This window comes from Larus michahellis, chromosome 5, assembly GCF_964199755.1.
Source record: "Larus michahellis chromosome 5, bLarMic1.1, whole genome shotgun sequence".
In the NCBI taxonomy this organism is placed as follows: domain Eukaryota; kingdom Metazoa; phylum Chordata; class Aves; order Charadriiformes; family Laridae; genus Larus; species Larus michahellis.
Window position 1 is genome coordinate 59,272,506 of NC_133900.1, and position 16,311 is coordinate 59,288,816.

Below are 16,311 nucleotides of genomic sequence, written 5' to 3' on the forward strand. Positions count from 1 at the left end.
GACTGCTAAACATTTCCACTAGTGATCTAACAAGTTTGGTCTCCAGAGGCTACAATTTAATGCACAGAAATATAATTATGGTTATCTGGTAAATAATTCATTACCTACTTGTTTTCAGAGCTCCTTTTCATGAGAATATACCATCAGATTAAGAGTCCAATTCTTTATACATCTGTGGCTACTTACATTATTCATGATTCAGGTCGTTCTAACACAATATAGCAGAAAAAATTATGAGCACTTTTATCTATGGACCGTGCAGTTTTCTTTTTAATACTTCACTCTGCCTTTCCGGTTGTGGTGTTACTTGCGTTGCAGAGGTGGCAAAAGGAGCATATTGTTTTAAGTGGAGAAGGCACAAAATCTTTTTTTTAGTGTCTTTTTTTAGTAGCAACAATCAGCCAAGTTGTGCTCTCTCTGCTCGGTATTTTAGTTGAGTTTTTCTGTGCTTTTGTTTGTTCAGATGCAGATTTTCTAGTAACACTTATAAACATCAGAACTGATTTAACAACTAAGTGCATAAGATGCTGAGAGTCTGAAACTGGTGCGAATTTTTGGCCGTGATTCCAGAAATGCAATGGTACTGGGCAGGCAGGTTGGTAATGCCAAGCTTTCAGCTGCCCTTGTGAAGTGTGTAGACTTCCTCTGAAATCCATGCGTGCATCCGTACCTCCAGAAAGTATCTCAGCTGCCCAAGGTAGCTAGAATTAATAATGAATAGACAGGCAAGATCTTATTTTTAAAAATGCCTTTATCTTGCCCGAGGAGGCATTTATAAATGCCCAAGGAGGCAAGTTTACTGTTCAACATCCCGAGTCGTGCCTGATTTCCTGGACTTAGATGACCCGAGATTTTTCTTTATAAGCTGTGCAAGAAGTCCTGCTCTGAAAAAGCAGCTAATTTGTGAGGGTAGCCTGGTGTGAGATGGGCTTGGGTCCTAACTGTGTTCAGATGATAAATTCTGCAGTCTAGGAAAGCGCTATATTTTCTGGGATTGGTCTCTTTTAGGTTCTCCAGTGGGAACTGCCCATTGTGTCTGAATATTTAACGTAGCTGTTAAATGTTGCTCAAAATCCTTTGGAGCAGGACCTTGCAGCCCAGGCATCCACATTGCAGTCGATGCCCTAGGTTTCCAGCTGCAGATCCTGCTGATAATACAGAATTCTTTCCGCAGAATGGAGCAGACACCAAACTACACAGCCCAGAACAGGCAATAGCGTCCTGGTTTTGCTAGGGTATAAAAGATCTGGGTTAATTTTTCTTACTCTGCAGTGGAAACTGATTGGAACATAGAGGGTTGGGTTTCTCTTGCAGACTAATGAAATGAATAGTGTCTTTTAACGCTTATGTCCCTGCAGAATGTCCTGCAGAGAGGAATGTAGATGTAACCTTGAATGTGTTTGAACATTAGCCATAGTTTGGAGGATGGTAGATGCTTTTTCCTACCTATCAGTGCTCAAACTGGCTCCCTAGGTACAAGGGAGCAGCGGTGCATGTGGATTTTTCCTAGCTGAAACTTAAGCCCTGCGCACTCAGACGGCAGCTGAGAGGCAGTCTCTGGTATCCAAAGAATAACTTAGATATTTAGTAATTTAAATTGCCATTGGCATGTAAATAATATCTTTTGCTTGCATCTGTCCTGTCTCTGTTATCCACATGAGGAAGTGAGCCCCGGTCGCTGTGCTAAGCAGCAGGTCACACAGTCTGGTGCTTGCTGTCCTCTGCTCCATCCCTGCCGAGGGGAAGGGTTGGGTCCCTCCGGGCTGGAGGGGACTAACAATTGTGCAGGATGGGTGACCGGGGATGGCATCTCCAGAGCTGGGCAGGCGATGAGCCAAGGTAGAGGGAACCTCAGATGCCTAAAAGAGATCTGGGCTTGATAATGACAGAAATAACCCCATGGAGGGAGGTTTACAGCTTTCTCAGGTTAAGCTAATGGAGAGTTAAAGCCTGATGTTTCCTTTGTGTTTTAATTGGCTTGTGTACGACAGAATTTACCAGTTTGTTCAACTGAAGACTGCAGACAGCATCAGCTTTCTGTTAGTCTGAGTTTTCTAGTTGCTGGTGCATCAGAAAACCAGCTCAATCATTTATACAGTGCCTAGAATACAGTTATCTGCACTATTGTATTTTTCCCCCCACAAGTAACTGAACCCCATTCTTATTAACATACACTTAGCATTAACGAGTGAGCAGTTCAGGAATGCTGTCACATTATCTCTTACTCTGTGTTCTAGTCAGTCAGAATAAAAATAACCTTGAATGCCAGCGAAGATCAGCCTTCTCCCAGCCTTAATCTTGATACCAGGGCAAGACATGGGACAGGCTAATAGTGCAGACAGGTAATAGTGCAGAATGTCCCACAAAGACCATTTGGTCCCATGTCCCTTCAGCATGGATGACTTCAGCCCTTGCCAGATAAGCTGTTACTCAACGATACACTGAAAATAATGAGCAGTGAGGCATCAAAAAACTTCAATACATACTTAGCACTCTTTCACTTCATTAGAGTATGTGCTTCTTGAAGGGGGAACTGGTAGATACTGATTGTGGGAGAAAATAAAAATTAGTTGCTTTTACACTTTTGTGTAGGTTTTCTTTAATGTTATTTTCAGGAGGTGTGGTAGTCCTTGGGGTGCAATTCCAACTTAGACATATTTGAAGGAGATTGGTCATAGTAAATTTTTTTTTCCTAGTTCATTTTTTTAGACACACAAATGCTGTACAAAGGTTTAGGATTGTTCTGATTAAAATATTGGGAGGGGATTCAACTAACGAAAATTAGTGCAACACCATTATTATACGTGGGGCTACCTGACTTTATACAAGCGTTCAACCTGCTCATGGATTGGAGCGCCTTAGGCGAGTCAGACTTTAATAGCAGAGAAGCTTCTTGCAACTTGTTTGCGCCATCGGATGTGCTGGGTTGCTGCTGGCATTTGCATACATATCAGTTCCTTATTTGTCATGGCATCATTAGCGCGCGCCGCACGGCTGTAAACAGGCTATGACATCCTCCCAGTGCTGTACGTGTTGATGACTATTAGGTGCCAGACGTGGAGTTGGACGGCTTTGAGCCATGATATTATCGGCTCTCCCGAGTAAGCCCTTTTGGGTTTGTTCAGTGCTGAGCGGCTGAGACCCCCACTTGGGACGCTGGTGGGGAGTTTGGTAACCGAACGGCTGTGCTTCCCTCCAGCCAAAACCCAGAGCACCGGGGGAGCCAAGCTGCTGGAGGTGACATTTTTGCATAGCATATGAAACAAATTCTTGACCTCTTGGGGCTATTTATTAACTCTGGCGGGTTGGCCAGATGCCAATGTGAATAATTATCCCTGGTTTTTTCACTGGTTTTAATTAACGGTTATATTCATTTTTGGTTCTAGCTTGTTGCGATTGGCTGTTAATCAGTCACTGTGTTGGCGCTGTAGGTGGGAGTTGCATTTTAATATGGGAGCAACAGATTCAGCAGCTCAGATGTCTGGGGTATTTGTTTAGCTGTGGATAAATGGGTTTTTATCCCAGACAAAAGGAAATTAAGACAAGGACTGTCTGTATCTGTAATACGAGATAAACTTAGTGAATTTAAACTACCTTATAGTTATTTCTAAGCCCAAATATATTACTGTGTAACAGTGCAGAGACATTTCTTCCACACAGACCCATACCTTTTTCTGATCGGCACCATGTGAAGTAGACAATAAAAAGGTAATGTGGCTTTAAAAGTTAAAGGTTAATTTACTTGCAGTTGTGTCCATGAACACTAAAAGTATTTTGACTGTAAGTGTCTGGAGTTTGCTTGATATCAGCGTGGAGGACAGATTAATATTTGTAATAGTGAAAAAAAAAAAATCCTGTTTTGACAAACTGAAAAGAAAAAGATGGCAACAGTTAATTAACATCTTTCCACACAGTTATGCAGAATATTTCACTAAGTTTTAACTTTAAGATGAGGATGAAGAATACGTTACATGGTAGATTAAAGGCGTTTGGGTCTCTTAAATATGTATTTCTGTGTCTTAGAATATTTAGATTTCTTTTTAATGATAAATTTGCATTGCTTGTTTACAAAGTAATTATAACTCCTTTCTGATGTGCCTTGTGCTTCTGCCATATATTTACAATTCCAGCTTGCTGTCATATTTGATCTGTGTTTCTCGGTTTTCATTTAAGAACTTAATATACAAAACCGGAGCCCCCAAGAGAGCGTTAACTGTACATATTTGTAATTGTTTAAAGATAGGAGTCATATAAAAAAAAATAATCAGTTTTTAATGCTGGTGCATTACGGCTTCTGTATTGGCCACTAGAGCAATGCGAAGCATCCTGAGCACGGGGCCCAGCTCGGCAGACTGGGGTGCTTTGTTCTGCCAGTGCCGTGCAGAGCAGCCAGAGGGGTGTTTGAGCTTCACCTTTCCTTTGGGGTCCCAGTTCTTTCTGTACGGCCCCTAGGTTCCTCTCCCATACATGCTTCAAATAGCTTTTTTGTTTAAGTAAATTAATATTGGCTTTCCTTGCTGCCTAGGCAAATAGGAGAGAATCTGATTGTTCCTGGAGGAGTCAAGACCATAGAGGCTAATGGGCGCATGGTTATTCCTGGGGGAATAGATGTCAACACTTATCTACAAAAGCCCTACCAAGGAATGACCGCTGTTGATGACTTCTATCAAGGCACCAAAGCGGCGCTAGCAGGGGGCACCACCATGATCAGTGAGTACTAGCAATACTAACTCTTCCCGCTCCAGGCTGAAGGTCATGTAGCACACGTGGGGATCACTACAGGAGGCTCCATACCCATTTTCTGAGACCATCTGCAATGAATCTTCAAATTTCTGGGCACAGTGTTGGAGAGCTATTTATCATTGTCACCCAGGGTTGGCCTGAAAATGAACTTGCCCTCAGAAAGCAACAGCGGCATGGGGAATTGTCTCTTGGATTTTCCTCTGAAATACAGAACAAGCACTGGGGGATAATGTACCTACTCTTGGGATTTTTGAAAAACAGTGTAATTAGTGCTGTAAGTATATGGCACAGACAATCTGACAAAGATCCACTGTTCCCACCTAGTGACATTTCAGGGGCTTTGGAAATAGCAAGATGCTTATTTATGAACTTGGTTTTGGCACCAGGAATTGAGGAAGTCCTTACCAGAGATGTCCTGGAGGAATATCTTTCTTGGTGGGAGGGGAAAGTGTTTCTAGTTGTTAAAGACCCTTCTTCTGTCTACCAGATGTCAGGACAAGATTTATCTCTTTCCTACTAGCAGTGGCTTGGCCCCTTGGTTAGACTTTGTGAGGCAGTTGTTCAGGTCACATAAGTTGTCTTAGCTTCCTCATGCAGAGCAGCTTCCCAGTGGGGTTTTACTCCCAATGAACTGGAATGTGGCTTTTTTTGCCGAGTGATGGCATCTATTACCTGTGTTCAGCAGCAAGTATCAGCTGAAAAGATCTCTGGCAATAAGCCCAAAATGCACTGCTCTTCATTACTTTTGTTAATAATTTTTTCAGTGTATGTTCTTCAGCTCCTGTGCAGTGTTAGGTTTGCAAATGCCGCTGGTAAGCCCATCTTGCTTCGTTTCCATACTAAGTTTTGACCTAGCCCTGCAAAGATAAGAATATGTGCATGAGTAGTCGTGTCTTTATTTTATGTCAGTAAACATTGTGGTATCATCAGATGCAGAATGTCTTGAAATAGTGAAGATGGATCGTTGCAGCGCAGTCGATCTGCCATATAGCGTGGCTGAGTGTTTGTACTCTACATCATCTCTGCTCAGACCTTTGGCTCTATTCCCAATTCTGGCTGCCGAGAAAGCATTCAACATCTCCGTTGATGTATTGGTAGGGCACAGGGGGCCAATTCAGTGATTACGAGGCACTGGTTAATAAAAAACACTTACTGTGAAATACATAGAAATGGACGCATCAGACAACAAACAGAGGTGAGTCCAGAACTTGCGGTCTCTTACAAAACAGTAAAGGGAAAAACAAATGTTTCCCGAACTGTGAGATGTTTGGCGCTCCCACTGTGTGTCTGTTGATGCTACACCAAGCTGGTTGCTAGACTTAGCTTTAGTATAGGCTGTCCACAAAGTCTGCTGCACCTGAGACAGCAGGACCTGGCTAACATCCCAAAGTTATGGTCTGCACACAAGCTGCCTCCAAAGCTGCTGTTTTGGCCGAGATGGTGGAAGACTACTTGTTCATGGGCACTGAGGAAATCTGAATAGCGTGCGTGCTGTCCAGGTAACCAACACTGAATCTCTTTTTCAGTTGACCACGTGCTTCCAGAACCTGGATCGAGTTTACTGACCTCCTTTGAGAAGTGGCACGAGGCAGCTGACACCAAATCCTGTTGTGATTACTCTCTCCATGTGGACATCACCGGTTGGTATGATGGCATTCGAGAAGAGCTGGAAATACTGGTGCAAGACAAAGGTTAGTGAGCGTAAATTATTAGTATTTTTGGGGTGTTATTTCAATTAAAATATCATATGGAAGGGAAATTTTAAAGCTTTTAATGAATGCCTCATCCCGAACAGAAATGCCCAGGCGCTGGTTATGCTGCCCAAGGTTCTGCACTACCTTGAACTTTTGTATTCACTTGCTGCTGTGTAAAATGGACCTAAAACTTTGTGCGTTAATGCTCTTCAGCAGCAAGGCCAATGGAGGGAGTAGGTTTACCCCAATATAGGCATGGAAAATTAAGATGTGTATGTTGTCAGATACAAATGTATCACTTTACGCTTGCTTGTACATGTGGAAATAGGCTCAGATATTGCATACTTAGGTTTTTATTTTAAGATAAAACTCAGAGATCAGCATTTAGGGTAATCAGCCCAGTTACCTTACATCCTCTATTTCATGAATGGAGAGAATAAGACATTTAAAGGTAGTGGTTCAGATTTTAACTAGACTGCAATCTGCCCATTTAGCTGCCTCAAATTAAGCCCAAATACGAAGGGCACATATGTCTGAGAAACTGTCGTCACAGGCTAGATCTCCTTTCTCGGCAATGGCTTAGGACAACTTACTTGCCAAGACTAGCTTTTTTTATAAAACATGCCTATATTTTTAAAATAGGCCCAAGTATTAGAAATAAGAGATGCTAAAGTTAGGTACCTAATATTGAAAAAATGTCCTGATTTTCTCAAGTGCTTGGTCTCTGGTGGCTTTCCCTGAAGTTACTAGAAGATACCTTGTTTCAGGACTTACAAAAACCAGGTCACTTATTTAGGAATCTATTTAAGACACTTGTGTGCTTGATTCAGTTGAATTAACAGGTCTGCTATCATGTCAGATGCTGCAGGTTACCCTGCCTGGACTCCAGCTACCACGCCAGAATAGCACAGAAAAAAACCTCTCAGAAATCCTTTTCTGCACATGCCAGCTCAGCATGGCAGTCCCATATGTGGAGGGCATCTTGGTGGCATCTGATACCTGTGTGTGGGAAATTGAATCTAGCCTTCAGAAAATCCGAATTTAGATCTAGTTCCTTAAAATTCTGCCTAACAGCATGGATTTTCTTTCCAGAAACATATTTTTCAGATATTTTTCACTTGATACTTTCCTTGAAATGATATGGATATTAATTAGGAAATATTTTCTGAAATGGTATTTAGTTACCCTGGGTAAATGAGAACAACCCTTGTGTTGAGAAGTCTAAGTAATACTTGTATGCATCATCCTTTATACGGTGTAGTGCTAGTGGTGACTTAGATTTGAAAGATCCTCCTTATAGAGAAATGTACTATCAAAGTAGAAAAACAAAGCAAAATCCTGTTTTTCAGTATTTCAGTTGTTTGCTGAGATACTACGTAGGTGCATTCACCTAGGGGAATTTATCCTGTATTGCAGCACGCTGGCAGAACTACAACCAGATTTTAGGCAACAAAACCCTTCAATCAGCAAGATTACACATAATTTAGAGAAACCGCAGCTGGTCTTACATAGGTCTTTATAATATAGGTGATTTTTACAAGGTGGTGACATCTGTCAACACTGATGGTGCTAAATCTGTGCTGTTTCCCTGCTGTCAGCGTTAACATGGATAACGCTGCTGTGCATTAGCTGACTGTACTCTCAGACAAGTGTCCTGTGCCTTCTTTCAAAGGTTAGATACTATTTTCCAGAGCTCCCAGATCACAGACAGCTCAGCACTCCCAAATTTGCCTGAGGGCTTACATTAACAGCCTGGTGCAGACAGTTAGGTTAATAGTTTTCTCCAACTATCAAAATGTGAGTTTTCAATATAAATCTGACCTGCCTTTCAGTCTTCAGGGGAAGCAGGAATCTGTTCATCGGTTCCTGAACCGGGATGCGCGATGAGGCCTTTGATGGCCTCTTTGGTGGCGATAGCATTAGGAGGTGACCTTTGTTCTCACGGATGCTGGAGTATGTCTCAGGCAGTCAACGTGAATTACTCTCACGTGTTAGGGGACACAAGGTAAGGGCCAGTATGAAAGCACAAGCACAACAGGAAATATTTCAGAGCGGCAAGGGCTTTCAAATGAATGAATACTATCTGATGATAATTGGAAACATTTAAGCCAGCTGGTGCAAATAGACTTGATGTCAATGGAGTGACACTGGTTTTCATCAGCTGGGAATCTGGATTGAATTTGTTCTGGGCTGATTGTCTGGTGGATGAGTTAGCTGAGTAGCAGGGCTCAGCTGATCGCGTTGCAGTGCTGCGTGTGCCTAATACAGTCTCGTCATGAGTAACAGGGGAGCTCACAGAGCTGCTGTTGAGGTGCCTTGTCATGAGGTATAATTGAATCGTTAATCAGTTGTAAATCAATACAAAGCTAATTTAAGGAAACACAGGCTTTGGAAGGGCCTGGAGATTTTGTAGAACCAAATGTTGATTATAAAGACTCAGGCTTGTAACATTTCAGCAGCTAATTTGGGACTGGGCTTCTCCAGTATATGCAAAGAGGAACAACAGCCTGAAAAGTGTTGACAGCGGCCTCACTTGTTCCTTTCATTACTGCACTTTGTCACTGTTCAAAAAAACCTGTAGCACTGTCTGAAGTTTGGAGAGGATCCTGTTGAGTATTCCTGGTGGAAGAGCAAACAGGACTTTAACAAGAACGTAGTACGTAACAAATATTAAGTATTAAGGTCAATAGGCCATGGATCAAGGCTTTTGAAAAGCCACATGTTTCCAATGAGTAGAATGAGACACCAGACCAAGACATTAGGCAAAGTAAGCAGAGAGTCTAATCTTGGATACCTGTATATGTGAACTGGTGTTATTTTATCTTCGTATCTTGTAAAAGTACTCTCTTTGCAAGCAGGATGGTTCAAACCATCTCTCCTGTCAGCTGTGAGATGCCCTTCCACCTTGTGTCTATCTGATGTGGTAGCCGAGGACACGGATGTGCATTTAGATGGGAGAACTCTGCTTCTGCACCGGGGGAGAAGTCAGTAAGGGACAGGCTCAAGATCCCACCGCGGGATCCTTGCTGGGATCCCGTCTACTCTTACTGGCTTCAGGAAAAACATTAATGTGAGCAGGAGCAAAACTCATAGTACTTTTACCAAGGTCAGAAAAGGGTCTAAGAAGACACAAAGGCAGTAAAAGAAAAAGGAAGAGAATATTTATCATTTGGGCCAATGTATGTCTCCCAACCACAGTACCCAGAGAAAGCTGCCTTATCTTCTGTGGGATTGTGATTAAATTAATTACCTTTGGCTAGATCCCAGTGGATAAGGGAAAGCAATAGGTAACCCAGCTCTTTGCTTACAGAGGAACGTGTACGAGAGGATTCAGTCCCGTGCCATCACTGAGGCTAGTCAGCATGGCTTGGACCAGCCTTGACACGTCCCTCATTGCTTCATGGGTGCATGGTCACCCGTGCAGAAAGGTGGCTCCCAGGCAGCTGACATCTGAGACACTGAGTGGATTTGTGAAGAGAAAACAGAGCTTTCCTCCAAGGCAGGTCGGGCAGATGTGCTGGAGGCTGCTGTCATCAGTCAGAGGGGAGACGGGCTGCAGGCATGAGGCTGTAAGCATTGGCCCCAGGAAAGACGTAGTCAAGCTTAAAGGTTTTAAAGTGGGGACATACTGAGTACTTCGTGACTGTGTAATGAGGAATAGACTGAGGGATTACAGTTAGTAAAGGCCATGTGTATTTTCTGGGAACTGGGGAAATAGAGAAATAGGAAGAAGGGACGGGCTTACAGGCTGACAGGGCTCCGCGGTCCAGGCTGGATGTGCTCAGCGTGGAAGTTGGGAAGGAGGGGCCAGCTCCCGCTTTGTATTTCTCCCTGAGCTGCCTGGACTTAGCAGGAAGACATAATACCAGGGATCATTTCAAGGTTTTATCCTGCATGTATCCTGGGGTATTTTAGTCTTGTAAGGGGTATTTTAGTCTTGTAATTGTGAATAAACAAATTCTCTGTGTGCGTGTGAACAGCCGTACCCTCTGCCTGAGGTTATATTTGCTCATTCTAGACTCGTGAAGGAGTTATATCTTCATCAGAGAGCCTTATTCATTTTGTGTAGACAACATGAATAACACGAACAGATCTCTTTCTTTTTCCTCTTGCCCCAGGAAGTACAGTTTTCATGACAGCTATTTTGAAATGCAGCATACGCTGCTTAGACAGCTTAGAATTTACTTTTCTTTTAAGCTAGAAAACTCTGAGATCAGTCCCTGTACCAAACTGGGGGTGGTGTCAGTAGACTAAAGAGTAAAGCAAATTTATGAGCTAATATGAATTGGTATGTACAGAAAATACGAACAGAAGATGTTTGGGATTCCCATTCCGTTAGAATACGAAGCTGTGTACATAATCGAATCTTTGAAATAAATAGCAAAACTTGTAGGGGTTTGAATACAGTTTGTTCTTGGCAACCGACACTCGACGCCAGCATTTCTTACTGATGTCTAAAATTTGGAGCTGTCATCTTTCATGGTTTTGTATGACTGCCAACATAAATCCTTCCATCTTTGCAAGGTGGAAGGAGAGGTATGGTGAGCTGCCCTTGTAACTGGTTTCAGGCTTTGCTTCTACTCCTTCCCAGTGTCTGCCATCAGCTAAGCTGGGTGCTTTGGGCAGTAGGGTCAGGAAAGAGCAAGTCTGTAGGCTAATTCAGATACACAATTCCTTTTCCTGGGAATTCCCAATTCCTGGGTTGCTCCAGGGCTGAACACAGGCAATTCAGAGGAGTCCAACAAATTCCCCAGAGAAGAGGGGATTCAGGCTTCTCGTCCTAGGAGCTGTAATGCAGCTGTGGAGCCGTGCTTTATTTCTGGCGATCACTGTTGAATATCCTCATCCAGACAAATTCTGGGATTTGTTTTGCCTGAAGTTTTTGTTCAAATGCAATTTAAGAATCCACTTACATGGCAACACCTTTGAATTTTGTCTTGGAACAGGTGTGAACTCTTTTCAAGTCTACATGGCCTACAAAGATCTCTACCAAATGTCCGACAGCCAGGTATTGCTCTGAATGCTTTCCATTGCTGTGATCTGTCCTCCCTTCTATCATCTCCCAACACTTGAGGAGTTGCTAAGGTTGAATCCCAGACAAATGTTCCCACTGACCTGAGTGGCACTGGAGGAAATGTGCGGTGGGAGAGTTCTATCTGGAGGGTCAGTGCCGAGCAGCGTGGAACATCTGCATGCGTTCATTCAGGTGTATGACATTCACTTTCTGCAAAGATTTTCTGGTGTCTCCCAACATTTCAACCACTCAGCACTGCTCAGGGGTTTGCCCTCACTTTATTTGGCTGTTACCTTTCAAGAACTCTAGGTCAGAGAGGGAAGAAAAGATGAAGCACTTGAGGCATTGGCAGTTTTGAGGTTTCAGGAGTTTCTCAGTTGCTGCGAACAGCTAAATGGAGTTGCTCTTTGGGGGAGGTGCCCTTTTCTCATTAGAGATGGAGATAACAATGAGCTTGTTTGTCCAGAGCTCATTACAGATTCCAGACTCTTCAGCTTTCCCATTCATAAGTAGCAGGTCATTGTAAAGGGACAATGGCATCTGTTAGTAGTAATAATGTTTGCTTATTCAGTTGAGAAAATGTTTCTTTCTTACTTATTCCCAGAGCTATAGCCCTCCATCTCTCAAAAAACCCTCGTTACACCTCCAATACATGTGGTTTTAATTGGAATTTTGGACATAATAATACATAAATATTCTCTGAGAGGCAACGCGTGTTAAATTCAACTCCCTGTTGGAATTGCCAAGGGAAAATACATCAAAATGTTTAATGTGTGCCTAGACTAATGCCCGTTACCTTGTTTAAATGCGCATGTTGCACGCTGTGTATTCCAACCCATTCAACACGAGCTGAAGTGCCCTACTGCAAAAGTGGACTCTGAAGAAACCATGTCTTCAGTATTTGATCTGTGTTTGAAAACTGGGCTCCCACATTACTGAGGTCTGGTTTAAACAGGGAATATATTAGCTGAATACCTTTTGGAAAGGGAACTAAAATTTCAGGAGATCTGTGCTCAGAAATTCTCAGTAAAAGCAATAGGATCAACTATTTCCCTTCTGTATGGATGGGTTTTGAATCTTAGAAAGCGATGAAAGATGAAAAAGGATGCTCTAGAGAAAACATTACAACTTTTAATTGCAGAATTAAAGGTGTTGGTGAAAGCTTGACACTATCTGCTCTAAGAAGATGGTGCAAAATGCCTGCGCTTCAGAGAAGAGGTGTTTTAGCTGAACTAAACGTGTCTGTAGTCCATTGATTATTCCCATTCCATGGGAATAATTGCATTTTACATTTGTTAAAACTACAGGAAAAAAAAGTACTCACTAAACTTAGACCTGTGTGGGAGGGCATGAAGAGGTAGCCCTGCAGGTCACGGGGCTGGGGGAGGCACTAGGTCCGAGGGAGATACAGCCCTGCTTGGGACTCTCGAGCCTGTCTCGGTGTGGAAGGGCAGGGGTTCATCCCAGTGCTGGCTGGTGTGTAAGGGGGTGGGTAAGTCAGCTCCGAACAGTGAAGCTCTGGCTCAGTGGAGAAAGCGGAGAGTGGAAAAGGGAGATAATTTGTTACTAGCCTTAGGTAATTACCAGCATAGAAGGAGCAAAACTGAGATGAACAGAGAGGTCTGAGCGTTAAGGAATGTGTTTTCCTTATTCAGCAGTGTTTCCTTCTTTGTACTACCTGCAGCTTTATGAAGCCTTTACCTTTCTAAAAAGTCTTGGGGCTGTGATCCTGGTCCACGCTGAAAATGGAGACTTGATAGCTCAGGTGAGTGAACTGTCATTTTTGCTTCACTTTGTGAGAAGATAGACCCAAGAGAGGAGAAGTAAAACCCTCCAGTCAGAGTATGGGTGGGAAGAAAGGAACTACCTGGTAAGTGCCTTAATTGGGCCTGATGTCCTACACATATCGCTGGCATAATCTCTGGGATGAGAGGAGGGAGGCCCTTTTGCCTGCTTTGGCAGAGCGTCCGTGAGGTAGAGCAGCGATCCAGGGAGCTCCTGGCCGTGGCAGCAGACGAGGACTGGGTGAGGGGGGCAGAAGGAAGCAAGAAGATCTCTTCTGCATCCGGCAGAGACAAGTGAAGCAGAATAACGTAAAGCCTTGCTCAGAGATTCTGGGGACAAAAGGTGGAGCTGGGAAGCTTTATGCTAATGTCTGTTGCTGCAGCTATCAGCATAAACAGCATAGTGAGTTCAGAGTGGGTGGTAAAGCTCTCAGACCTATTTATTTTTGAGAATATTCCTATAAGTCTCTGAAGTTTGAGAATAAGAAGCCACTGTGATCTTCTAAGCATTTAAAAAAATGCATTTTAAAGTGTAACTCATGCTCTTTGAAGATGCCTCTCAAAACCAGGAAACTGGGCTCAAATTCAGTATGTTCCGTTAAAATGTCCCAGATCCCCAGTGTAGTTTCAGCGGTTCAGGTCCCCCGCGTAGGTATTGTCCTCACACTGGAGTGCGCCACATTGCTGATCTGTGCAACAGAGGTATCCCAAGGTCAGCGGTCGATAGTAAACCTCCCACTGGTCCTTCAGAGGCCAGGATTCTCCTATGAGGCAGAACAGGCGGGTTTGGGTGGATGTTGTTACGACTTTATACATCTGTGGCAGATGAATCTCTTAAGGCTGTTGCAGAGATGTCTCCCTCCTCTGATCCCCTGTACGTGTGTGTACAGCCCCTCTGAGGTCTGTGAGGCTCCGAGTGAGCCAACTGATTTATCTGCTGAGCTCTTTATCTGCTGGCTTATCCGCTAAGGACTAGGCTGCAGAGCTGACAGGGAAATTACAATAGCTAAAACCGAGTTGTCTTTGAGATCTGGACTAGGGAAGCCACCTTGTCTTGGAGGTTAAGGGAGAACCTCAAGTGAACATTTGAGTGTTTGGGCAGCGTGTAAGGGCTCTTCCCCACGTGGGTTTGTTGGTTTTTTTTTTTTCACTTTGTGGGATTCTGTACTTTATCTGCCTGGTAGCAATATACCCACTTTGAGAGTCTTCTTTCTCATTTCCCCTCAAATTTGGCCAAAATAACCACTGGGCTCAAAAGTTAACTAGTGAAGAGTCGACAGATGCATACAGTGCAGTTATGTCCTTCCGTCACTGAAACCAGGCGAAAACCCTCATTCGGAGGGAAGAAAACTTCCCATGAAGTTTAGCATGATTTAAAACCGCCAAAATATATAATTTGTGGTTTTAATTCAACATAAAATATCCAGTAGAATGAAAATTAATAAGAAACATAGTAAGTCAATATTACTCTGGGAATGGCAGAATGAAACAAATCAAATGGCACCCATGATGTTTTGATACGTTGCCCATTAAAATCAAGGCGCACTCGTGGAATTGCATTTCTGATAGAAATCTGGTTCAGTTACATCTTTCTTTGATCAGCTTTAATATACAGCCATGGACTGTGAATGTACAGGACAGAAAAATTATTAGGAAAAGAGGAAATAGTAAAGAAATGTAAATTACATTATGTAGCAACATATTTCTTCACCATTGCCACGTCTCATAAAATCACTCTTTCCTTAGGCTTTTATTTAGAAGGATTATTTGGATAGTGAGAAGAAAGCTGCCTGCAGGGAGGTTTTTCAGGACTATCCTGTGTGAAAATCCAAATTTGATCTTATCAAACTACTATTCTATCTTATTAGCACTATCAAATCCTCTTACAGTGGGTAATTTTATCATATGATCTGATTTTATGACTTCCTTCAAGACGCAAATCTATCCGACTTCGTGTTCCATTCTTTTCTTGCTATTTTTTGTATTATATGGTTGCAACTTTATTTTCTCTTGTATTTTAATTATCTGAAATCTTCAACTGGCACTGTTCAGAGCTGTTGAACTAATGATTTAGAACAGCTATTTTTAAGAATACCTATGAAACGTTATGATTTTCTAAACAAAATAATCTTAATTACAAAGTCAGATTAATACATTGCTGTTAATGCCTCTTCAGCCTTGATTGGTTGCAGCAAAGGCAAAAGTATATGTGAATATTAACTTGCTCAGGTTTTGCTAGAGTATGTTGGTAATGTGCGAGCTTTTCCCCCTCAGGGACCTGGGATCAAATATTTATTAGATGACGCAGTAAAGTATGTTCGGTAACTTCATCCTGGTCTCTGGGGGACATTTGTCTGCATCACAGGCTCATTACATTTGTTGAACTGGGTTCATTAGAGACCTGCGGGCCGGGCGGGCCAGGGTAGGAGGTACATCAACGCCTCTGGTCCCACTTCTGCTCTGTTGACAGACCTGGACCAACCTCAGGTCAGAAGTGGTTGACCACCATTTTCTTCAAAAAGGGAAATTTATTCCAATACCACTGCTTGACTTTAAATTAAAAGATAGGTCAAGCTTTTTGTCTGTTTTAAAAAATTTGTCTCACTGCTGTGAAGCTGGATAGCACAGATTGTTTCTGACAAACCCCCATTGGTCTTAAGACGGGCTTTTTGGTGTGGACCCAGTGCCCTCGCAACTAGAGGGCACTGTTTTGCTTTCATGAAAACATAAATTCAGCGATTCACTCTGTAGGAAAATTGTTCCAAAAAACTGGATGCCAAAGGCAAGATTTTTATTTGATGAAGTGTCAGCAGCGCTAAAAGTTTAAGGAAGATAACAGCGCGTCGTGGATTGCAGCCGGAGAGGAACTTGTGCAAGTAAAGAAAGAATCGCAGGCTGGAAACATCCTTAATTACTATTTAGTATATTGATTGAAGCGTGTTCCCTGGGTTGGTGTCTTGGCGTCAACTAAGACTTTCTGAAAGGCAAAGGAGATTTCCGATGGTGCAGCCCAAGGGCTTGAGGCACAAATAGGCTCTATCACACTGCAGTGGCAAACCTTCCCCTGAAATCTGTG

At 42.8% G+C, this 16,311-nt stretch overlaps 1 protein-coding gene across 2 annotated transcripts in view; it reads left to right on the plus strand.

Moving 5' to 3' along the window:
* CRMP1 (collapsin response mediator protein 1) overlaps positions 1 to 16,311 on the plus strand; it is a 51,789-nt gene that overhangs the window by 18,296 nt on the left and 17,182 nt on the right. For both annotated transcript variants that reach the window (XM_074587577.1, XM_074587578.1), the window contains exons 3-6: positions 4,526 to 4,710; positions 6,270 to 6,434; positions 11,384 to 11,445; positions 13,136 to 13,216. In XM_074587577.1, coding sequence (XP_074443678.1) covers positions 4,526 to 4,710; positions 6,270 to 6,434; positions 11,384 to 11,445; positions 13,136 to 13,216 — 493 coding nt within the window. The remainder of the gene's footprint in view (positions 1 to 4,525; positions 4,711 to 6,269; positions 6,435 to 11,383; positions 11,446 to 13,135; positions 13,217 to 16,311) is intronic.